Consider the following 25693-nt stretch of genomic DNA (forward strand, 5'->3'; position numbering starts at 1 on the left):
CCTAAAGCAGCATTCTTCTCCAGTGAACATGAAATATTCTCCAGAATAGATCACATACTGGGACACAAATCAGCATTCAACAAGTACAAAAAGATCAAGACAACACCATGCATATTTTCAGACCACAATGCTGTGAAATTTGAAATCAACCACAAGAAAAAATTTGGAAAGATAACAAATACTTGGAGGCTAAAGAACATCCTACTAAAGAATGAATGGGCTGACCAAGAAGTTAAAGAGGAAATTAAAAAGTACATGGAAGTCAATGAAAATGATAACACCACAGCCCAAAACCTCTGGGACACAGCAAAGGCAGTCATAAGAAGGAAGTATACAGCAATCCAGGCCTTCCTAAAGAAGGAAGAAAGGTCTCAGATACACAACCTAACCTTACACCTTAAAGAGCTAGAAAAATAGCAAATAAAACCCAAAAGCAGCACAATCTGGGAAATAATAAAGATTAGAGCAGAAATCAATGCAATCAAAACTAAAAAAAAAAAAATAATAGAAAAGATCAATGAAATCAGAAGCTGGTTCTTTGAAAGAATTAACAAAAATTGATAAACCACTAGCCACTTTGCTCCAAAAAAAAAAAGAAAAAAAAAAAGGAAAGGACCCAAATAAATAAAATCAAGAATGAAAGAGGAGAGATCACAAGCAACAGAAATACAAACAGTAATAAGAGAATATTATGAGCAATTATATGCCAATAAAATGGGCAATCTGGAAGAAATGGACAAATTCTTAGAAACAAAAACTACCAAAATTGAAACAGGAAGAAATAGAAAATTTGAACCGACCCGTAACCAGGAAAGAAATCAAATTAGTAATCAAAAATCTCCCAAAAACCAAGAGTCCACGGCCAGATGGTTTTCCAGGGGAATTCTACCAAATATTTAAAGAAGAGTTAACACCTATTCTTTTCAAGCTGTTCCAAAAAATAGAAATGGAAGGAAAACTTCCAAACTCTTTCTATGAAGCCAGCATTACCTTGATTCTAAAACCAGACAGGACCCCACTAAAAAGGACAACTATAGACCAATTTTCCTGATGAACATGGATGCAAAAATCCTCAACAAGCTATTAGTCAACCAGCTCCAAAAATACATAAAAAAAATTATTCACCAAGACCAAGTGGGATTTATACCTAGGATGCAGGGCTGGTTCAATATCCGCAAAACAATCAATGTGATGCATCACATCAATAAAGAAAGGACAAGAACCACGTGATCCTCTCAACAGATGCAGAGAAAGCATTTGACAAATTACAGCATCCTTTCTTGATAAAAACACTCAAGAAAGTAGGGATACAAGGAACATACCTCAAGATCATAAAAGCCATCTATGAAAGACCTATCAAAAAAAACACCAGCATTCTTCACAGAGCTAGAATAAACAATCCTAAAATTTGTATGGAACCAGAAAAGGCCCCGAAAAGCCAAAGCAATCTTGAAAAAGAAAACCAAAGCAAGAGACATAACAATCCCAGACTTCAAGCTGTATTACAAAGCTGTAATCATCAAGACAGTATGGTACTGGCACAAAAACAGACACTCATATCAATGGAACAGAATAGAGAACCCAGAAACGGACCCACAAACATATGACCTACTAATCTTTGACAAAGAAGGAAGGAATATCCAATGGGATAAAGACAGTCTCTTCAGCAAGTGGTGCTGGGAAAACTGGACAGCGACATGCAGAAAAATGAACCTGGACCACTTTCTTACACCATTCACAAAAACAAACTCAAAATGGATGAAAGACCTAAATGCAAGACAGGAAGCCATCAAAATCCTCATGGAGAAAGCAGGCAAAAATCTCTTTGATCTTGGCCACAGCAACTTCTTACTCAACACGTCTCCGGAGGCAAAGGAAACAAAAGCAAAAATGAACTACAGGGACCTCATCAAAATAAAAATCTTCTGCACAATGAAGGAAACAATTGGCAAAACTAAAAGGCAACCAGCAGAATGGGAGAAGATATCTGCACATGACATATCAGATAAAAGGTTAGTATCCAAAATCTATAGAGAACTTATCAAACTCAACACCCAAAAATCAAATAATCCAGTGAAGAAATGGGCAAAAGACATGCATAGACACTTCTCCAAAGAAGTGTCCAGATGGCCAACTGACACATGAAAAAATGCTCAACATCACAGAAATACAAATCAAAACCACAATGAGATACCACCTCACACCTGTCAGAATGGCTAACATGAACAACTCAGGCAATAATAGATGATGGGGAGGATGCACAGAGACAGGATCTCCTTTGCACTGCTGTTGGGAATGCACACTGGTGCAGCCACTCTGGAAAACAGTATGAAGGTTCCTCAAAAAATTAAAAATAGAACTACCCTACGACCCAGCAGTTGCACTACTAGGGATTTATCCATGGGATACAGGTGTGTTGTTTCAAAGGGACACACACACCCCAATGTTTATAGCAGCACTATCAACTATAGCCAAAGTATGGAAAGAGCTCAAATGTCCATTGATGGATAAATGGATAAATTCACACACACACACACACACACACACACACACATATATATACACACACACACACACACACAATGGAGTATTACTCGGCATTCAAAAAGAATGAAACCTTGCCATTTGCAACTACGTGGATGGAACTAGAGGGCATTATGATAAGTGAAATTAGTCAGAGAGGGACAAATATACAACTTCACTCATGTGAAGACTTTCAGATACAAAACAGATGAACATAAGGGAAGGGATGCAAAAATAATAGAAAAACAGGGAGGGAGATAAAACATAAGAGACTCTTAAACACGGAGAATAAACAGAGGGTTACTGGAGGGGTTGTGGGAGGGGGGATGGGCTAAATGGGTATGGAGCATTAAGGAATCTACTCCTGAAATCATTGTTGCACTATATGCTAACTTGGATGTAAATTAAAAAAATTAATTAAATTAAAAGAAAAGAGAAATTCCCAAAGAACATGCCACCAAAGTTACAGACTCACACTAAATTGCTCTCAGACATTGTTTTATTCTCCACATAATTTTGTTAGAGTGATCATTTAGTAAAACCAAATTAAGCAGACAGAAAATAAAAGTTTGTATACATAATTTTGAAAGTGGCTAAATATAGTCTTCTCTAATTTGAGATTATCAATTTAAGAAGTATTTTGCTAAATAAAAAACAATTTCTAAAACCAAAAGAAAGAAAGAAAGAAAGAAAGAAAGAAAGAAAGAAAGAAAGAAAGAAAGAAAAAGAAAGAAAGAAAGAAAGAAAGAAAGAAAGAAAGAAAAAAGAAAGAAAGACACGTTAAAAAAATTTGTTTAAGGTCAAAATCTATCACTCTTTAAAGTAGTTGTCTGATTGAGGGCAAAAATCTCTTGTATAATGCCCTTTCCAAAAGTGAAGGGACAAGGTCTGTTCCAGGCATTCAGGTGGGGATGAAGGAAGAGAAGAGACAAAGAAAGAGAGGACTAAAACGAAGGTAACAAAGGACTGAGAGCTGTGTGCACATATCTGAAGACATCAGCATAGTAGAATAATTTGTAACTGCTTTAACTGGTATCCTTGAAGTACTGCCTTATTTAAAAGAACCAAAATTGTCATAACAATTTAATCACCCCTGATTTGAGGCACTAAGTAAAACAGTGAGGAAGTTAATTTTTGATTCATAAAGTATTAGGTAGAGAAAGACAGCTCAACCTTGGTCAAGGTCCCTAACCTGTGTCTGTCTTAACACTTCCAATGCTTGTTTAACTTCTCAAAACTTTAAATCTTTTCAAAATGGTTGCTTCTACTATAGAAACATTTTTAAAAGAAAAAGAGGAGGAAATAAGTTTGTAAATAACTGTAACAGTTTGAAATCTTTGGGTGTTAAATTACAGAAAATCTTATTTCAAAATAGCTTAAACTTTTTCTAATTTTTTTAAGTTTATTTCGAGAGAGAGTATGTAAATGAGGAAGGGGCAGAGAGAGGGAGAGACAGAATCCAAAGCTGTTAGCTCAGAGCCTGACACAGGGCTCGAACTCATGAACCATGAGATCATGACCTGAGCTGAGATCAAGAAGAGTTGGATGCTTAGCCAATTGAGCCACCCAGAGTAAAACCCCAAAATAGCTTAAAATTTATGAAAATACACTCTCTCACAAAACATAAGTCTAGTTTCAGAAATACTCCTAAAGTGAGTTCAGGAATATTACTGAACTGAAGATGGCAGAAACAAATGAAAAGATATAATATGCTCACGGCTGAAAGAATATTGTTAAAATGTCCGTGCTATCCAAAGCAATCTATATTCAATGCAATCCCTATCAAAATACCAATATATTTTGCACAAAACTAGAATAATCCTAAATTTTGTAAGAAGCCACAAAAGACCCTCAATAGCAAAAGCAATCTTGAAAAAGAAATACAAAGAGAGGTATCACAATCCCAGATTTTAAACTCTACTTCAAAGCTAATCAAACCAGTATGGCACAGAAACAAAAACAGACACACAGGTCAATGAAACAAGATAAAGATCCATGAAATAAACCCACACTTGTACAATCTACAACAAAGGAGGCAAGAATACAAATAGGGAAAAGACAGTCTCTTCAGTAAATGATGTTGAGAACACTAAAGAGCTACACAAAAAAAGAGTAAAACCACTTTCTTTCGCCATATTAAAAAAAAAAAAAACTCAAAATGGATTAAAAACCTAATGGTCTGACCTGAAACCATAAAATTCCTAAAAGAAAATATAAATATCAGTTTTAGCAGTATTTTTTTTTCTGGATATTTCTCCTCAAGTAAGGAAAACAAAAACAAAAATAAACTATTGGGACTATATCAAATCAAACAGCTTTACACGGCAAAGGAAACCATCAACAAAATGAAAGGCAACCTACTGAATAGGAGAAGATACATGCAAAAGATATATCTGATAAGGGGTTACTATCCAAAACATATAAAAAATTCATACAACTCAACAACAACAACAAAATGATCAAAGGGGCACCTGGGTGGCTCAGTCAGTTAAGCCTCCGACTTCGGCTCAGGTCATGATCTTGCAGTTGGTGAGTTTGAGCCCCGCGTTGGGCTCTGTGCTAACAGCTCAGAGCCTGGAAAATACTTCAGATTCTGTGTCTCCCTCTCTCTGTCTGCCCCTCCCCCGCTTGTGCTTTGTCTCTCAAAAATAAATAAACGTTAAAAAAAAATGATTAGAAAATGGGCAGAGGATGGAATAGACATGTTTCCAAAGAAGACACAAAGACGGCCAACTGACAAAAGATGCTTAATACCATGAATCGTCCAGGAAATGCAAATCAAAACCACAGTGAGATATAACCTCCCATCAGTCATAATGGCTAGTATCAAGAAAGACAAGATATAACAAGTGTTGGTGAAGACATGGAGAAAAGAGAACCCTAGTGCACTACTGGTGGGAAAGTAAACTGGTGCAGCCACCAAGGAAAACAGTATGAAGGTTGCTCAAAAAAATTAAAAATAGAAATACCATAAGATATCTATTTCTGGGTATTCACCCAAAGAAAGCAAAAAAAAAAATTCAGAAAGATATATGCACCCCTATGTTTGATGATGCATTATTTACAGTAGCCATAATAGGGGAACAACCTAAGTGTCCATCAATAGATGGATGAATATGATGTTGTATATATATTTATAATGGAATATCACTCATTCATAAAAAAGAATGAAATCTTGCCATCTGGGACAACTGGATAGACCTAGATGGTACTATGCTAAGTGAAATAAGTCAAATAGAAAAAGACAAATACCATAACAAAAAAACAAAACAAATACCAAAAACACAACAAACAAAAAAAGAAACAGACACATAAATAAGAGAACAGACTGGTGGTTGTTAGAAGCAGGGGCAGGGATGGGGGGAGGAGGAATGGGAGAAATAGGTAAAAGTGAAAAAGAGGTACAAACTTCCAGCATAAAAGAATTAAGTCATGGGGATGAAAATCACAGCATAGAGAATACAGTCAGTAATATTATGATAACTTTGGTGACAGTAACTACACCTATTGTGGTGAGCATTTCATAATGTATATATAAACATCAAATCATTATGCTGTCTACCTGAAGCTAATATAATATTGTATGTCAACTCTACTTCAATTAAAATATATACACACACAAAGAAAAACTAATTCATAGATACAGAGAACAGATTAAGTGGTTGCCAGAGTTATGGGTTGAGGATGGGTGAAGATTGTCAAAAGGTATAAACTTTCTGGGGATGTCATGTACATGAGTATAGTTAACAATACTGTAAGGTGTATTTGAAAGCTGCTAAGAGAATAGATCCTAAAAGTTCTCATTACATGAAAAAAAAATTCTAACTTTTTGCAAATGTTAACCACAGTTATTGTGATTATTTTGCAATCTATACAAATATTGAATCATTATGTTGTATACCTGAAATTAATATAATGTCATATGCCAACTAGACCTCAATAAAAACAATTTCTTTAATTAAAAAAAAATTTTAAACAATTATTGCAGAAGTCTGAAAAGATAGTAAACCAGAAATCTGAAAAGATATTAAATCAGAGTTCTATCACTCTACAATTACTCTTCTCTCAATATTTTAAACATTATGCCAAGATAAGCCTCTCCATTATAAATCTAAATATAAACTCTAATATAATCACTTTAGAAAAGAAATTCTCAATTACAATCAGGGTTTCTAAGGCTAATCTAAATTGATCTACTTACATAAGGACAGGTAAAGCTCTAGGGCTTTTTAATTATTATGTTTTTTTCTCCCTTAAATTGAGCTATAAAGGCTATCCAAAATCACTAGGTGAAAACTTTTTTAAATGTCAACTTGGCTAGCCTAAAGTGCTTAGTTACTTAACCAAACACTAATTTGGATGTTGCTATGAAAGTTACAATTCATCTTCAAAAAATAATAATAATCAATGAATCAATCAATCTTCTAATCCATTTAAGCAAAGGAGATTATCCCAGATAATGAATAGGCATAACTGAATCCTTTGGAAGGCTCCTAAAAACAGGGCTGAGGTTTTCCTAAGAGAGAAAAAAAATTCTACCTGTGGACTTGGCTGAATTTTTGCCCATGCCATGGGATTTCTATCTTGATGCTGATGTTCTCTTCCTGTCACCTTGCCATCCAGATTTCAGACTTCCTTTGCCAAGTCCCACACAATCATGCAAAACAACTCCTTGCAATAAATCTTTTAAATCTCCTTGTATAAACGATATATAGATATATATAGATATACAGATATATAGATATATATAAATGAGATTATATATCTCTCTATATATCATTTATACAAGGAGATTTAAAAGAGGAGTTGTTTATATAGATATACAGATATATATATATACCCTACTAGTTCTGCCTCTGGTTGAACTCCCAATTTATATACACCACAGTTTAGAATATTAATTTAGAAGTAGTATCTCTTACACTTAATTGGGAAGATATTTTGTATGTCCAAATATATGGGTGGCCTTACATAATCCTTTTAAAAACTGCAGTAGGTCAACAGAACAACAGTGGTACAACACTGAATCATCCTCTACAGGAGCTACTATTGTTCTACAAGAGCAATGTAGGGGACTATTCATTTTTATCTAGGTCACAAAGAAAAGGCCTAGGAATTCTTTATGATTTAATCTAAACCTTTTAACATTGGAGATTTTTACATAAATACTAGGAAATTTGCAAAGAACACTAGGAATTTTCTCTAGTTCAATGATCATAACAGTCCACTTTTTTTTTTTTTTTTTGCATTTAGAAGGTTGCTGAACACCCTTTAGAAATGAATTCTATATCCTGAATTATGTGTGGAACTACCATCACATTAAGGGGCCACAACTTAAAGGGCATGTCAGCATTGGAACAACCACATACAAGATGGGCTAGAAACAAAGACAAAGACACTCATAATCAACAATATCTGAATCTTACCACAGAGAACACATACTTTATCCTCAAAACAATGTCCCAAGAGGTACAGTTCAACTGACCTATACTGGCTGTTCTTTAATTCTGATCAAGCAAAATTCCCAGCAAGCCTCAGCAGTAGCAAAAGCAGCAGTAGCAATTCAGTTTATTACAGAACTGTAGCCTTACATAACACTCACTTTCCCAGGAAGTCCCAAACAAACCCCCCTGACGGTGCAGGGACAGAAACCTGGCGTGGAAGGTACAAATTGCGGGAGACTGGCTTTCTGAGAAACAGCATGGCCAAGAGGGAACACACATAAAAAACACACAGAGACCAAAATCCCAATGGATTAGGACCATGATAAAACAAATCAAAAGAAAGGTGAAGAAATTCAAATGATAAATTATGGGGAGACAGACACCCACATATAGGAAATAGTGGAATGGCAACACAAGAAGCAAATGGTTAGTAAGAAACACAGCAGCCACACACATGCATCTCTGTACTAAATATGGGAACAAAAGGCATAAATAATATAATCCTGACTCTCTTTGACTATTATTCAAATCTTAAACTGTATTACTGAACAAGAAATTATAAAGCCCGTAACAAAAAGTGAGTTTTAAAAACTTCCTTTTTTTGGTAGCCAAGAAACCTTGTGTCAAATCCTAAAACAAAATTACAGTGCTACCTGGCGAGAGGATAAAACTGTAGTGCTTTTCAACCATGTAGATATCTAATACAAGAAAACAAACGGAAAAATGAAACTTTATCAAGGAATTTCTTTTCTGAAATACTAAAATATTTAGTGGGAAGTCACTAATCCATCAAAAGTATTGTATTTTAAAACCTATGCAGTACTGCTGCTGATTTCAGGCCAACACAGAGCAGGGAGGCATGTATCCATGTGAGTATGTAAATGTGTGTGTGTCCTGGGGGGGAAAGTGCAGTGCAAACATGAAAAAAGGCACATAATCTCATCTTGAGACTCTAGTAATTTCTTAATTCTGACCTGAAGAATTCTATCCATTCATCTTATCCAGAACCAGAAATACAAATAGAATTAATATCAAAGTAAAAGGAATCTAGCGAGTATGCAACCAGCTATGTTATTAACACTTTCAGTATAGTGAAGAAAAATTGTGAGGATTAAACTTTATTGTTTTGGTTTCTTGAAACTCAAAATTCTATGGGTACAGAATAGGAGAAAAATTAATTCTAGGGGAGTATTAAGTCTACCAGTCACCCATAAATTTTAAACTTAATACAATTTATGAAAGTTGTCTCAGATTTCCCAACCTTCAAGAACATGAAAATAAAATATTCCTAGAAATCAGCTCCAAGAAGCTACAGAGGTTAGTGACTTCACTCTATCACTGTCATCTCTATTTAAAAGAACATGGATGGTTAATGAAGTTCTACTAGAAGAACTGCTTCTATGTACGTGTAAATTTATGTTAAATACATGCTGTAAAAGAAGAGGTCAAAAAACAAATACATAATCTTTAGTATAAAACACTCTAATTAGAGGGAGAAATAAAAGAGCTGTCTAGCTAGATCTATAAGCACAGCTCATTTTAAAGAATTCATCTACTTTACTATGTAGATAAAGTAATTAAAAAGCAAGTAGCTATTTGTACTCTACTGATTAGCCAGTAGAAAACTTCAATTTCTCAATCAATGAATACTTCCTCACTTTCCAATTAATGATGCTGATGTCCGGAGCTTCCTAATATATTTCCATCCTATGTCACCTTTTAGATGTTGCAGCAATGAATTTACAATGACTTATAATAAAAAGCAGATTAAAAAAATAACATAAGCACTCAAGAACCTAAATTCCAAGAGGCAGATACACTGAAAAAGTACACCCCCAAAAGTATACAGTTTTAAAAACATACTTTAATCTTTCTAACATAGAGAGTCCATCATTCAGCTTCCCTTTCCTTACCTTTCCAACTCTGCAATCTTCTTATCTTTGTCATTCTTCTCATTTTCCACTTCTTTCAAGATTTCCAAGAGGCGGTCAACTTCTGCCTGGGCCTTGCTAGATTCATCTTTGTACCTGGAAGTCTCTCTCTCCAATTGCTGTATTCGGTCATTCATCTCTGGACTGGCTCTGGCTTCCAATGTTGCCTCATGTGCCTACAAAGAAAAGTGTTCAAATTCCATGATTCACATATAGTGGCAGTGAACACTACAGTTCCAAAGCACTATCTACATTTCAAATTATTTATTTTTTAATGTTTATTTTTCAGAGACAGAGCGTGAGCCGGGGAGGGGCAGAGGGAGAGGGAGACACAGAATCTGAAGCAGGCTCCAGGCTCTGAGCTGTCAGAGCCCAACACGGGGTCTCAAACTCATGAACTGGGAGGTCATGACCTGAGTCAGAGTCAGACACTTAACTGACTGAGCCACCCAGGAACCCCTACATTCCAATTTAAACATAGCATTATCAAATATCTAATAGCTCATCTTCAATTTATAAAGTTTTTCTCTGCTTAAATATTATATAAATAAAATATTAGTAATAAGTTGAGAAATAATTATCATGAATTTCAAACAGGTTTGGGTTTATATGTACTACTGTACATCTCTGAATATTTATTAGGCCAAAAATCATCATAAGACAAGAGATTTTTCTGAGTCTAGTGATGCAAACAAGGCATTAGACTACTATTGACCTCTCCAAGATAATTTCTCCAATCTCTCAAAAAGGGATCACCAGAGATCCACTGCTGATGTTACTATAACCACTGCCAATGCTGAGATCAAATTCGCACTTGACCCTTACTTTCCTTCCCTTTTCCTATATACTGCTTTATCAAACATGTATGAATCACATAGAGCATACAGAATCACATAGATTCTGCAGATGAAATATTTCCATGAAAATGAAGTTAGGTTAAGAAAATGGCTATCCGCACATAGGTACCTTCCTAAGGCAAGAATTCAGGGTTTTACAAAGTAACATGGAACAAGCAAAGTTAGAAGTCAACGATCACCTTCAGAACCAAGAAGAAAACTTTTATTCAGAATCCTGTTGCAAATGCCAACTAATAACTCCAATGCATTTTGGAATGCAAAGCAATTTCAATAATTAAAAACTAATTATCAAGTCTTCAATTTTCCTTCTGAATATGTATAATGTATTTAATGAAAAGGTCATGGTGAAGATGTTTCATTTTCCCTTATTTAACAGACAATAGAATATACTCAGTTCTTTAAAAAGGTTTGAAAAAATACTAAAGGAGTAAATATATGTTGTTAAGAAATAATCTGGAAAGTTCTGAAAACTAACTTGAGAAATGTTTCCACAAATTGGGCTAAATGCTTTGTCAAAGCAAAAGCTGTACTTCTAAGATTAAAATCCTGACAACAATTTTTGTTTCAGGTGTAACCAGTTTTAAAAATCCAGTTACTAACAGTGGCCTTTAAAAAAGAGTCCACTAGGGGCGCCTGGGTGGCGCAGTCGGTTAAGCGTCCGACTTCACCCAGGTCACGATCTCGCGGTCCGTGAGTTCAAGCCCCGCGTCAGGCTCTGGGCTGATGGCTCAGAGCCTGGAGCCTGTTTCCGATTCTGTGTCTCCCTCTCTCTCTGCCCCTCCCCTGCTCATGCTCTGTCTCTCTCTGTCCCAAAAATAAATAAACGTTGAAAAAATAAATAAATAAATAAATAAATAAGAGTCCACTGGAGTACTTGGGTGGCTCAGTCAGTTAAGTGTCCGACTTTGGCTCAGGTCATGATCTCACCGTTCATGAGTTTGAGCCCCATGTCGGGCTCTGTGCTGACAGTTTGGAGCCCTGGAACCTGCTTCAGATTCTGTCTCTGTCACTCTCTGCTCCTCCCTTGCTTGTGTTCTTTCTCAAAAATAAACACTAAAAAAAAAAAAACAAAAATGTTCACTGGAAGATGTATTTTAATGAGTTAGCAAAATTCTACCTTAAACTGGTGGTGTTAAAAGCCACAAGATAAAATCTAGCATAAAGATAGGTAGGGCGCCTGGGTGGCTCAGTTGGTTAGGTATCTAGCTCTTGATTTCAGCTCAGGTCATGATCTCACCGTTTGTGGGAATGAGCCCCTTGTGGGGCTCGGCACTGACAGCACAGAGCTTGCTTGGGATTCTCTCTCTCCCTCTCTCCCCATCCCCTGTTCACGCTGTGGTCTCTCTCAAAATAAATAAGCATTTATAAATAAATAAACAAATAAATAAAATGAAAAGAAAGGAGGAAAGAGAGGCAACTCTGAATCAATTAATCATTAAGAATAAAACAAGGCAATGGGGACACCTGTGTGGCTCAGTCAGTTGAGTGTCTGACTTGGGCTCAGGTCATGATTTCACTGTTGACAAGTTCGAGCCCCCTGTCAGGCTCTGTGCTGACAGCTCAGAGCCTGGAGCCTGCTTCGGATTCTGTGTCTCCCTCTCTCTGCCCCTCCCCCACTCATGCTAGGTCTCTCTTGTCTCAAAAATAAACAAACAAAAAAAAAAAAGAAGAAGAAAACAAGGCAAAAGCAGCAGAAATGCAAACACATCTCAAAGCCTGGGATGGGGGGGGGAGGAATTTTGATCTCAGAAACTTTTCCACTTTGTATTCACTCCAAATCTATACTTTCTATGCTTTAGAAAGGAGTCATTTTAGAAAGTCTATAGAATTCCTACTTGAGGAAGGGAGAGAGAAGGTCTTGTGCATTCACTTTTTTTTAGAGTAGTAAAAAAACCTCTCATACAAAATACAGAAAAAAACATCTACCTAGGCTTTATGGCACTACTCTGTCATGTCACTTACTGGTCTGAATGGGTGGCTTAAAACTATTTTCAGGACCGAAAAGGAAGAAGAGTCAGGAAGAAAAGAAGAGAAAAAGGTAGAATGAAATGGTATAAGAATAGAACAAGCAAGAGAAAAAAAAAGTAAAAGGTTAAAAAGTATAATTTAAAAAATTAACAATAAAAAAATTCTCTAGGAAGAGAGATTTCTTCCCAGAGGAGAAAAAAAAAGAAGTTAGCACTTTTTACAATTCTGATAATTCAGAAGTTGAATTTCAAGACTGTTCTTAATAATTTTAAGGTCATTATCTCATGCTGAAAACATAAAATACCCAAATTCATATCTAGGATATAAATTCCTAAGCTAGAAGTAAAAAATGTCTTGAATTTATCATTATCTCAAGATTAGTTCCCTTCTACTACAAACAAAATAGAGAAATTTCTTTGAAAATTTCAATAATAATCAGAGCCTTATGAATAAATATAAGTTAGAACTCCAACCTTATGCCACTTACGGTTTTTAGCAAGAAAATGTGCCAAATATCACTTCATATCAACCTACAAATAAATGTGGGTTCATTTCTGAATTTTCTATTCTGTTCCAGAGCATGAATGGAAGTGGAGCAGAGAGAGAGAGAGGAGACATGGAATCCAAAGCAGGCTCCAGGCTCTGAGCTGTCTGCACAGAGTCCGACGTGGGGCTTGAACCCATGAACCATGAGATCATGACCTGAGCCAAAGTCAGACACTTAACCAACTGAGCCACCCAAGCACCCTTCAGAAAATAGATTTTAAAAGTTTCCACAACCGGGGTGCCTAGGTGGCTCAGTCGGTTAAGCATCCAACTTCAGCTCAGGTTGTGATGTCACGGCTCATGAGTTTGACCCTCACATCGGGCTCCCTGCTGTCAGCATAGAACCAGCTTCAGATCCTCTGTCCCTCTCTCTTTCTCTGCCCCTCCCCCTTTTGAGAGCACTAATGCACGCTCTCTCTCAAAAATAAACAAACATTTAAAAAAGTTCCCACAACCAAAAAATAAAATAAGCTGTATCTATGTAAAAAAATAAAAATAAACCTACTAGTAAGCTATAAAACAACAAAACGTTAACACAAAAGACAAAGATAACAAAACCCTAGGCCTAATAAGCTACTAAGAAGAATTAAAACTGTAGCAAATTAAAAAAAATATATATATATATGACAATATTTGGTTCTATTTATTTTAGATGAAATTGACATATTAGTTTCAAGCATACACCACAATGATTTGACTATGTACAGCATATTGTGAAATGGTCACAATGTACCTAATTAACATCTATTACCACAAACTTACAAATAATTTTCTTCTTGTGATGAGAACTTTTAAGATCTACTTGCTCTCAGCAACTTTCAAATATACAAAAAAGTATTATTAACTACAGTCACCATGCTGCACATTACATCTTCAGGACTTATTTATTTTGTAACTGTAGGTTTTTACCTTTTGAATCCCTTCCCCATTTCACCTATACACCACCACTTCCCACCCCCGGCAACCACCAATCTGTTCTCTGTATCTATGGGTTCAGGTTTTTGTTTTTGTTTTTACATTCCACATGTAAGTGATATCATGTGGTATTTGTCTCTGTTTCACTGCTCTGATTTTAAAATGTGCAAGGGAAGTATTTATTACGAGAATGAGATAAAAATTGTTCTGAGTCTTACATTTTATTGCCTAACTCTTATCTCAATCGTACATTGGAAATACTCATTTACTCTAAGACATATTTTAAGTCAAAATTGTCTCTTTTTCCTTTCTTGAGAAGTAATTTCCAACGTAAATTAATGACTTTAGAAACACTTTGACAATATATAAAGTATTCAAGTTCATCTGACATCTAGTAGAACTAAAAAAGCTACATAAGACATGTATATTGTTAACTCAGACCTCTGTGATATACTCTCAAATCCCCTGGGAGAGGTAACCTACTGATTCCATAAATATTTATGTATTAATTAATAAAACTAAATCTGATTCCCAAATATAGGCAATAATTGTATTTTTACTGCAGGTTTATTTTAGATGTTATTCTAAATGGCAAAACTCACATATATAACTTCATAAAACAAGAATGAGTAAGTCTGTTCTATATGGAAAACAGCTATAAATTCAGCTCCAACATGTAAAACACTTGGAAGTCACCACTACCATTCTTAAAATAAGAAAAAACTAAAAAACCGAATATGAGTTACTTTTCTTGGACCTATCAGAGAACTGAGGGCAAAGGGCAAACTACAACTCCAAAATCAAGAGACACAGGCAAATCCAGGGGGTCACAGTTGGGATCTACTTACCCAGAGCAAAGCTGTTGGCAGAAACACTTCAATTGGTAACTTTGAGGAAATACTAGAGGCTGAGTGTGGACAAGCATGAGAGTGAGAAAGCCCTAGAAGCTGCAGTTTCAGGGCAGACCCACCACTCTTTCACAGTCTTTACCCCCAGGAACCTCACCAAGTTCTCACAGTGAAGAGCTCGCAAAAATCCCCTTGTGGTTCTGGTAAGGGTGTGGAGGGGTAATAAATGCCCAAAGCATACTCTACCCAAAGGCAGACTCTCCAGGAGCAAAGATTTTAACAGAGTTTTATCCCACCTGGCAGATGGGCATTCCTCCCGTTCTAGCCCCCTCTAGCTAAGGAGAAAACCTTAGTGAAGGTCACAGCGAGGGACAGAGACTCATAAAAGACCAAGACTTCATCATCAGATTATAGAAAGTTTATCTTTTCCCACATCTTACCACCACAACAATAGGGTTCTAGTATGATAACAAAGGGTAACAGCTGAAAGAGCTACAAGATGCAGACTCTCTGAAGACAGAAGCACAAAGTCAACAGAGACAAGGACACTTAGAGGAGACTGAAGCCTCTGGCACCTACAGCTACAGCAAACATTAAATACAGCTCAACTTCTAGCCAGATTAAAACCTCACACATAAGCCTATTTACCTCAGTTTCTGCAGGTACAGTTTCTACCTGATACAGTTTCTCAGTTTCTACCTGATACAACATATCTGGCTTTCAACAAAAAAATTACAAGGTGTGATAAAAGACAAGAAAAGACACAGTCTGAAGAGATACAGTAAGCATCAAAATCAGACTCAGATATTTGACAGAAATGTTGGAATTAATCAGACAGGGAATTTAAGACAACTGATGAAAAGTTAAGGTCCCTAATGGGAAAAGAGACAATATTCAAGAACAAATGGGTGATATAATCAGAAAGGTGAACACTTTAAGAGTCAAAAGGAAATTCTAGGTATAAAAAACCTGTAAGAGAAATTAATGCCTTTGATGGACTCACTAGTAGGCTGGATTTGGCTGAAGAAAGAATCCGTAAGCATGAAGACAAGTCAATAGAAACTTCCCAAAACAAAAAGATTTTTAAAAATGAAATAAATAAATTAAAAACCAGTAGAGAACATCCAAGGAACTACAGAGTAATTTCAAAGGTGAAACATATAGATAATTGGAATACCAAAAGGAAAAAAAGAAATATATTAAGGGCACCTGGGTGGCTCAGTCAGTTAAATGTCTGACTTTGGCTCAGGTCATGATCTCACGGCTCATATGAATTCAGGCCCCACATGGAGCTCTGTGCTGACAGCTCAGAGCCTGGAGCCTGCTTTGCATTCTGTGTCTCCCTGTCTCTCTGCCTCTCCCCTGCTCACTCGCTTGCTCTCTCTCTCTCTCTCTAAAAAATGAACATTTAAAAAAATATTTTAAGTAATTATGGCTGAGAATTTTCCAAAATTAATGACATGCACCAAATCAGGAAGCTCAGAACACCAGGCAATATAAATACTCAGCATCTACATGTAAGTGCATGATATTAAAACTGTAGAAAATGAAAGACAAAGAAAAAAGGTTAAAAGAAGTCAGAGGGGGAAAAAACACCTCACCAGCAGAGTAACAATGTTAAGAACTACAGTAGACTTCTCATCAGAAATCGCGTAAGAAGACAACAGAGTGAAACCTTTAAAGTGTTAGTAAAAAAGCCCACCAACCTAGAATTCTATAACCATTTTTAATATCTTTCAAAAGTGAACAAGAAATAAAGACTTTCTTAGACAAACAAAAACTGAGAAGTTCATAGCCAGTAGACTTACCCTGCAAAAATATATTAAAAGAAGTGCTTCATGCAGAAGGAAAATTATATAGGTCAGAAACTCACATATACATATAGAAAGAAAGAGAACTGAAGAAAGAATAAAGCTAAAATTTCACCTTTTATTACTTTTATTCTTCGTCTAAAAGGTAACGATTTTAAAGTAAGGATAGTAATGTATTGGGGTGATTATCACATAAGGATAAATGAAATGAATGATAACAATGTCATCAGGGAAGGGAAGAAGGAATTGGGAGGATTCTGTTGTATGGTACCTGCACGACACAAAGTGGGATAACATTTTCTGAAAGTGAACTTTGATTAAAAATGTTTACTGTGTGATTTTTTTGATAGGACACCAGAAACACGGGCAACAAAAGCAAAAATAGAAGTAAAAAGCTTCTATATGAAAGTAAAAAGTAAAAAGCTCCATCAAAGTAAAAAGCTTCTATAAGAAAACTATCAACAAAATGAAAAAGCAACCTACAGAATAGGAGAAAACATTTTCAAAACTTATAGCTGACATATTCAAAATAAGTAAGGAACTCATACAACTTAATAGCACAAACACAAATAATCCCATTAAAATGGGTGAAAGACTTGAATAGATAGTTCTTCCAAAGAAGAGAGAAGACAAACTATGGCCAACAGGTACATGAAAAGTAGCTGAACATCACTAACCATCAAGGAAATGCAAATCAAAATCACAGTGAGATAACACGTAACACTTGTTAGAATGGCTATCATCAAAAAGACTAGAAATGAGAGTTGCCAAGACTATGGAGAAAAGGGAACCCTTGTACCCCACTGATGGGAATGCAGATTCATACAACCATTATGGAAAACAGTACAAAGCTTTCTCAGAAATTCTTAAATGGAGCTACTATATGATCCAGCAATCCCATCCCTGGATATATATCCAAAAGAAATGAAATCAGTATCTCAAAGAGATATCTACACTCTCATGTTCACTGTAGCATTACTCACAAGAGCCAAGATATGGAAAGAATCTAAGTACCCATCAACAGATGAATGGATAAAGGAAATATGTGTCTCTGTGTGTGCATATACTATATATATATGATACATATATATCATATATATCATAAATATTATTTAATCATAAAAAAGAATTATTTAATACTAAAAAGAAGGAAATCCTGCCATTTGTGACAATATGGATGAACCTGGAGGGCATTATGCTAAGTGAAACAAGCTGGACACAGAAAGACAAATACTGTATGATCTCACTTATACGTAAAATCTAAAAAAGGTGAACTCACAGAAGCAAACTAGAATGGTAGTTGTCAGGAGCTAGAGGGTAGAGAAATGAGGAGGTGTTGTCTACAGCCATACCACCCTGAACGTGCCTGATCTCATCTGATCTCGGAAGCTAAGCAGGGTCGGGCCTGGTTAGTACTTGGATGGGAGAAATGAGGAGGTGTTGATCAAAGGTTACAAACTTTCAGTTTTGAGTAAATTCTGAGGATCTAATGTATAGGATAGTGACTATACTTAATAATACTGTATTATATACTTGAAATTTGCTAAGAGAGTATATTTTAAAAGCGCTCTCACCACAAAAAAATAAAATAATAACTATGTGAGGTGATAAATGTGTTAACTAGCTTGACTGTGGTAACCATTTTGCAATGTATACATAAATCATCATGTAAACCTTAAATATATACAATTTTTATTTGTTAATTATATCTCAATAAAGTTGGGAAATAAGTAAAAAATGCATACTGCAAACTCTAGGGCAATCACTTGAAAAAACTGAAGAAATACAACTGATATGCTTAAAGGGGCAAGAAAAATGAATTACATAAAATGCTCAATTAAAACCAGAGAAGGTAGGAAAAGAGGTGAGAAAAGGCAAAAAACAAACAAAACAAATAAAAACTACACAAATAACCTCCTTGTTGGACTTGGGAACTGTGGAAGCAGTTTAAAAGGAAAATATCAGTAATGAACTAAAATGAAAAGAAACAATGATCCAGAATGAAACAAAGAAAAATATGAAAAGAAAAATGGCTATTACTAAAACAGATAATAAATCAAAGTAGAGGAAAGCCATCAGCCTCCTCTACCCAAAGATAACTTTATTTTTTCTCATAAACCTACAGATAAAGCCTAAGATATAAGAGGCCATGATAACAAGAAGATTAAAAGTAAACAAATAGAAAATGTGGGATTGTCACAAACAGGGGAGTTTAGAATATTAATGAATAACATTACTCTTGATAGTTCCTGCTCTGTTTTATAACTCTGAATACATGTAACAGCTTCACCTTTGATATTCAGGTATTAAATAGAAAATTATTTCCACCTTTCCAGTGAGGAAAAAAAAGCCAACTATCAAATGTGAATTGGTTATAATCGGAGTCCATAATCTCACAAATAGTATTTTCCTACTTATTCAAAAGTAACTATAAGATACTGGATTTTCTTCCTCTCTTTAGCTTAAAAATGTGATTTTGCTTTAGACATACTCTACATGAAATATTCATTATAAGGATATCATGTTGAATACACCCAATACATAGAAAGAGAACATAACTTAAAGTCTTGGGGAGCCTGGGGAGCTCCATCAGTTTAGCATCTGACTCTTGATTTTGGCTCAGGTCATGATCTCATGGTTTGTGAGATCCATGTTGACGTATTGACAGTGAGGATTCTCTCCCTCCCTCTCTCTCTGCCTTTACCCCACTCGCACACGTGTGTGTATACACGCTCTTCACTAACTCTCAAAATAAATAAACTTTAAAAACAAAAAACATTTTAAAGTCTCAAGACTAGGCTGTACCTGTTTTAATTAGTCATCATATGAATTGAACCCAGTTAACTGTTCCAATACTCACAGAGTTGACAGCTCGGAGATTATAAATATGAAAATGTTTTGAAACCTACAAACTGCCATATAAATCTTAGAAATAAATCAGAGAAATGGACAATAAATATCTATATCAATCCTAATACTCACCCCTATGGGTGACTATCACTGCTAAATTATCTCCTAGGAAGCCCGATGCTAATGGAAGAAAAATACCAGAAAAATTAAGATTTTTACATTGTGGTCTTATATTTTACTCTTCCTCTGAACTGTCAATTTTCTAAGAATTTGAGGATTTTCAGTAGTAAAATAAAACAGGGTAAATACACTAAGAGAACTGATGAAGGTATAAATGACATGTTGAACTTTAGGGGATTATTACATCATTGGTAATTTATTACATATGAACCCTGTAGAGCTTTCTACTATGTTCTTATTTAAAGCAAAGTAAGAAAAGTATAAAAATTTTCTTTAACCTTTTTCAACTGAGATTCCATTTTCAGACACTCCTCCTTCTTCTGTTCTAAAGCAATCTCCAGTGTCTTAAGTCGTGAATCCTTTTTCAGTCCTGAGGAAGCCAGGGAAGAAGCATGCTCTTTCAGATCCAAAAGTGAAGCCTAAAAAAAGCAATACACATCTAGAATAAATACTAATTACAAACAAAATGGAAATAAAATTTTTTAAATTTATTATCTTGGTGGCTTATATTTTCTGTTCATTATTATATACTGAAGTTTCCATTTCAAGAACATTCATGAAATATAAAACAATGTTAGCCTCAGCTTTCAAGTCCCAACTAAAATAAGTTGAATTCCCAAGAAATACCAATTGAATTGTGATTTAAGAGTTCTATCGGGGTGCCTGGGTGGGTCAGTCAGATGGGCGTCTGACTTCAGCTCAGGTCATGATCTCACATGGGTTCGAGCCCTGTGTTGGGCTCAGTGCTGACGGCTCAGAGCCTGGAGCCTGCTTCGGATTCTGTGTCTCCCTCTCTCTCTGCCCCTCCCCCACTCATGTTCGCTTGCTCTCTCTCTCTCTCTCTCTCTCTCTCTCTCTCTCCTTCAAAAAAAAATAATAAACATTCAAAAAAAATTAAAAGAGGGGCGCCTGGGTGGCTCAGTTGGTTGGGCATCCGACTTCAGCTCAGGTCATGATCTCACAGTTTGTGGGCTTGAGCCCCACGTCGGGCTCTGTGCTGACAGCTCAGAGCTTGGTGCCTGCTTAAGATTCTGTGTCTCCCTCTCTCTCTCTGCCTCTCCCCCTGCTTGCTCTCTCTCTCTCTCTCTCTCTCTCTCTATCCCCCTCTCAAAAATAAATAAACATTTAAAAAAAATTTTTTTAATTTAAAAGAGTTCTATCAATACATATCCATTCCCACAAAATAAATGGAAGGAGATCAAGCTTTGTGAATGAAAGTAGTCACTAGTAGTAGGAGTCACTACTAGTTACTGTGGTAGCTACACCAACATAAATATAAAACACTTTTCCCTTTTAGAAGGGAAGTTCCACTAGAAATAAAAATTACCATAAATTTTTTCCAAATGTTTATTTTTGGGAGAGAGAGAGAGAGAGAACGAGTGGGAGAGGGACAGAGAGAGATGGAGACACAAAATCTGAAGCAGGCTCCACGCTCTGAGCTGTCAGCACAGAGCCCAATGCAGGGCTCAAACCCACAAACAACGAGATCATGACCCGAGCTGAAGTCAAACACTTAATTGACTGAGCCACCCAGGCGCCCCACCATAAATTTTCTTAAAAGATATAAGAAAGAAAACCCAAGAATGTTTCTAAAGCTCATGTATTATTACATGATCACAAAGCATTAGGTATTTCTACTATTTAGGTCACATTAACAGGATCCTCCCAAAGCAAGGCTACTAAGTCACCCAACTGGTCAGCAATCACTTAAGATTTCTCTGCCAATACTGAGATGTACTTAAGAGGTACCATAGGGGTGCCTGGTGGTTCAGTCACTTGGCCATCTGACTCTTGATTTCAGCTTAGGTCATGATCCCAGGGTTGTGGGATTGAGCCCTGTATCAGACTCCATGTTAAGTGTAGACCCTGATTAAGATTTTCTCCCTCTCTCCCTCTGCCCGTCTCTCCAACTCCTGTGCTCTAAAATAAAATTAAAAATTAAAAAAAATTTTTTAAGAGCCATTGTAAATAAGTTGTCCTCCATTTGCATATTCTTTTCATCTATCACCCTTCTTACCATTAGCACAGTATTTTTCCATGTGTAACTGCTTCAGTTTTTTAGAATCTATAAAAATGTCATTAACAAGAAACCAACTCATAACATATTGAAAGAGAGAAGACTTAGGAAATGAATGATCCAATCTACTACACCTCTGCAAAGCTTTCCAAAATACCCCTTAAGGTCTTCTGAAAAGGCATACTATAAGAATATTAAGAAAACCTTTTCTCAAATACATTTTTATATGCATTACATAAAGACCATCAACATATACATACAATGCACCAACTAAACAAATCATTCTATTTTGGTGATCTTAACCTCTTTTTCTGAGAGGTCGCCTTGCAATAAGCTGACTTTTTCTTTCAAGTCTTTAAGATCTTTTTTGTAGTTATCAATTTCCTCTTGCTTCTCTCGCTCATCTCTGTCCCGCTGTTCCTTTAAGCGTTCAATTGTCCGCTCCTGATAAGAGAGCACATCAATACATAAGAAAATTCCTTTCCTACTTATACCATATGAGTGTAATTCAGCTTTTAGCTGATAAAATTTCACACTCCCATGCTTCATTCAAAAGACAGTGGTAAGTTGTTAATAATTTACTTTTTAAAGAAGTCATACCTCCTACTCATCTTGCTATAACAAAGATGTGGCCTTGGTCTTTTGACTCCCCTGGGTTTCTGTTCCTATAATCTCAAATAGTATTAGAATCCCCTAAAGTATTCTTTTGGAAAAGCCCATTTAACTCCCAAGTATCCAAAAACTTTACACACGGGCACATGCATGCATGCATGCATGCGCGCGCACGGACACACACACACACACACACACACACACACACACACACACACCCACCCCTACCTTAAGGGCAACAGTCAACAAATACTCCTTTTTGATATGTAATTCACATGTTGCCCATAAGGCAATGGAAACAACTCACAATTCACACACCAAAAAAGGAGGAGGTTGGGGAGATTATGACATACTGAGCTTAAAGCATAAAAAAGCAGGGTAAAAGAGAGGAGCCGTTAAAACTTGTCAACAGATACTTAGGAAGTCTAAAAGTTGAAGCAATTTAAGCATATTTCTGGGTATTATTTCTGAATTTATTCAGGGATCAAGCCTTGATCCCTGGCATACAGTCTGAAGCATTCTGAGTCCAAGACGCTTAAAAAACAGTGACCCTATTCCTTTAAAAAAAAAAATCCAATTAAAACGCCCCACCAAGATTCCTTAAACCTCCTTCCAAGACATAAACACTTGTCCGGCTGGGCCACTTATTTACTTAGTCAACCATTCCTGAAAGATTAGGTTTGCTCATAAACACAAAATGCAGTAGCAAGGCCAAGACTAGAAAAATAGCAAGTATGTATTAATGCATTAATACTAAATGTATTAATACTAAAATCCATGACTATATTAGGTACCAGTGTGGTATAGTAAAAGAGAACTAATAATATAGTGCTTCCTGATGGTCAATGTCTAATATTCTACATCCCCAAATTCTAGTTGATGAGATAAATAAAAAGAACTTTTCTTTTTTTTCAGAAGATAGTAAATGGGGAAAATATGGCTTACTGTTTACAAAGTTCAGCCACTGCCCTCTACTGTGGAATCCATCTTGCCTAACAAGAGATGCTTAAGTTGACAAAAACAGAGTGATTTTCTTTCCCCTATACTATCTATGTCACCAACAGTACAGAAATCTCTTTTCTCTTTTGCCCCAAGGGACGTCTTCTGCCTTTTATATCCAAGTCTCATTACTAGAGAAAATTTTACATTAATGAGAAAGCAGAGGAAATGTGTCTATGAAGAGTCCAAACCAGTCACTCACTTTCTCTGCAAGGGCCTCTTCCAAAGTTGTCAAGGCAGTGTCGGTGTTGGTAGTGTCAGCCTGCAAAGATTTGACTCGTTCTTTCAAGCTGCTCATTTGCTTTTCCTTATCTCTAAGTTGCTCTTGAAGATTTTCAATCTGAGCGGGGGGGGGGAGGAAATTAAGAGAAATATAGTCACAATAAAAATAATTTTAAGTTGAAAACAGGTAGATCAGGGTTATCTCTGAGTGTGTTCCATAGAAATAATTTAATCCTAAGGGTTTCAAAACTGCATGCAAAATTTTAAAGTTAGAATTTATATCCAGAACAGAGAAAAGATGCACATACACATATATTTAAGTCTCTAAAGAAATAAGGAAAGTAGCTAGAGAGAAAAGACCCAAGATATAGAGATGGGATGGAGAGAGGAATTATAGAGAGGAAAGACATGAGAAATTGGATTACTTCAATAATGACATTGTAAATCACAGTGAATTGAGGATTAGAACAAGCCAGTAAGACAGACAAATTAGCTGTATAAAGAAAAACTGTTCTTAAACACTAGTGTTAAGATATAATCTTAGATCTTCTTTTATCCAAACAGGAAGCATTTTCAATGAAATTCCTTTTGAAATTATTCATTCCTTCATATACATTATGGAGCTGAATGCATGCTATGGATGGCTCTGTGTGTGATCTATACTAGACAGATTTTATTCTAACAGAGGACAACCATTAGGTGTTTTTAAACAAAGAAATGGTCTGGTCAGTTCTGTCTTTTAGATATATAATTCTGATAGCTATGGAGAAATAATTTAAGGGGACTTACATGGAAAACAAATAGAGCTTATCAATTCAGGTAAAAGATTTTCAAGACCAGATGAGCTAAGAGAGATGGAAAGGAGGGAGTAGGTTTGAGAAACATTATGGAGATAGCATGTTATCATAGGAAACTCAAGTACCCATAATGAAAGATACTGAGTAAAAAAATAAATAAAGGGATTATAGAGAGATAGCCTTTTTAAAAAAAAAATTTTTAATGTTTATTTTTGAGAAAGAGAGTGAGTGGGGGAGGGGCAGAGGGAGCTAGCCTGAACACACAAACCGTGAGATCAAGATCTGAGCCAAAGTGAGATGTTCAACCGACTGAGCCACCCAGGCGCCCCAAGAGACAGCTTTAATAAACTAAAATAAATAATAAGGCAATTACTGTAGAACTCACAAATTTCATTCATTCATTCAACACATACTTGAGCTACTGCTATAGGCCAGAAACTTTTCTAGGTGTTGAGAATACAGAAGTAATAAAAACGACAAAAATCCCTATCCTCAAAGAGATTACATCCTAATGCAGTAGACAATGAATGAATGAAATAAATATAGAATGTAGGATGGCAATAAGTTCTAGAGAGAAAAATCAAGCTGCAGAATATGATTAGTCTCTTGAGCTAATACTAGAACTAGCTGGTTTACTTTACATGGCTTTCAAAAAGCAACATAAAAGTTATCTCCTTTGAAAAGATTTCCTTGCTTTTACCTCCATGAGAATAAAACGTTCTTTGTATTTTATTACACATATACATGTTATATATACATACACATACACACATGTTCTCCATTCTTTCATATATCTATGTGTTTGCCACATTTATCTCTATTCTCCCATCTGTATATACACATTGTAACACTAACCCCTGACCATATTATAATTCTTTGTTTGATACATGTCTTCACAAGTAGACTGGATCCTACACCTCCACCCCAATTTTCTATCATCATATCTGGCACACATTAGGTCTATTATAAATATTGGTTCATTAATCAGTAAATGAATAATATATAAGCTCACACTTTTAGAGACTGTATTTAGGCATACACATAAACTCCTGCCAAGAAAGTAACTATAAAAGAAGCCTAGATACAATGTTCAGATAACTTTCTGCAGTAATCAATTTAATATAAGCTCTTTAAGGAACTTCCTCATTCTACAGGGGAAGAAAAAATCAACTC

At 35.8% G+C, this 25693-nt stretch overlaps 1 protein-coding gene across 6 annotated transcripts in view; it reads right to left on the reverse strand.

Annotated features, from left to right (window-relative positions):
- The window catches only part of ERC1 (ELKS/RAB6-interacting/CAST family member 1), a 532268-nt gene that overhangs the window by 330334 nt on the left and 176241 nt on the right, over positions 1-25693 (reverse strand). For all 6 annotated transcript variants that reach the window (XM_047866436.1, XM_047866437.1, XM_047866435.1 and 3 more), the window contains 4 exons: positions 23704-23841; positions 22194-22334; positions 20152-20292; positions 9881-10074 (listed from right to left, as the gene is read on the reverse strand). In XM_047866436.1, the coding sequence (XP_047722392.1) occupies positions 9881-10074; positions 20152-20292; positions 22194-22334; positions 23704-23841 (614 nt within the window). The remainder of the gene's footprint in view (positions 1-9880; positions 10075-20151; positions 20293-22193; positions 22335-23703; positions 23842-25693) is intronic.

This window comes from Prionailurus viverrinus, chromosome B4 (assembly GCF_022837055.1).
Source record: "Prionailurus viverrinus isolate Anna chromosome B4, UM_Priviv_1.0, whole genome shotgun sequence".
Classification (NCBI taxonomy): Eukaryota; Metazoa; Chordata; class Mammalia; order Carnivora; family Felidae; genus Prionailurus; species Prionailurus viverrinus.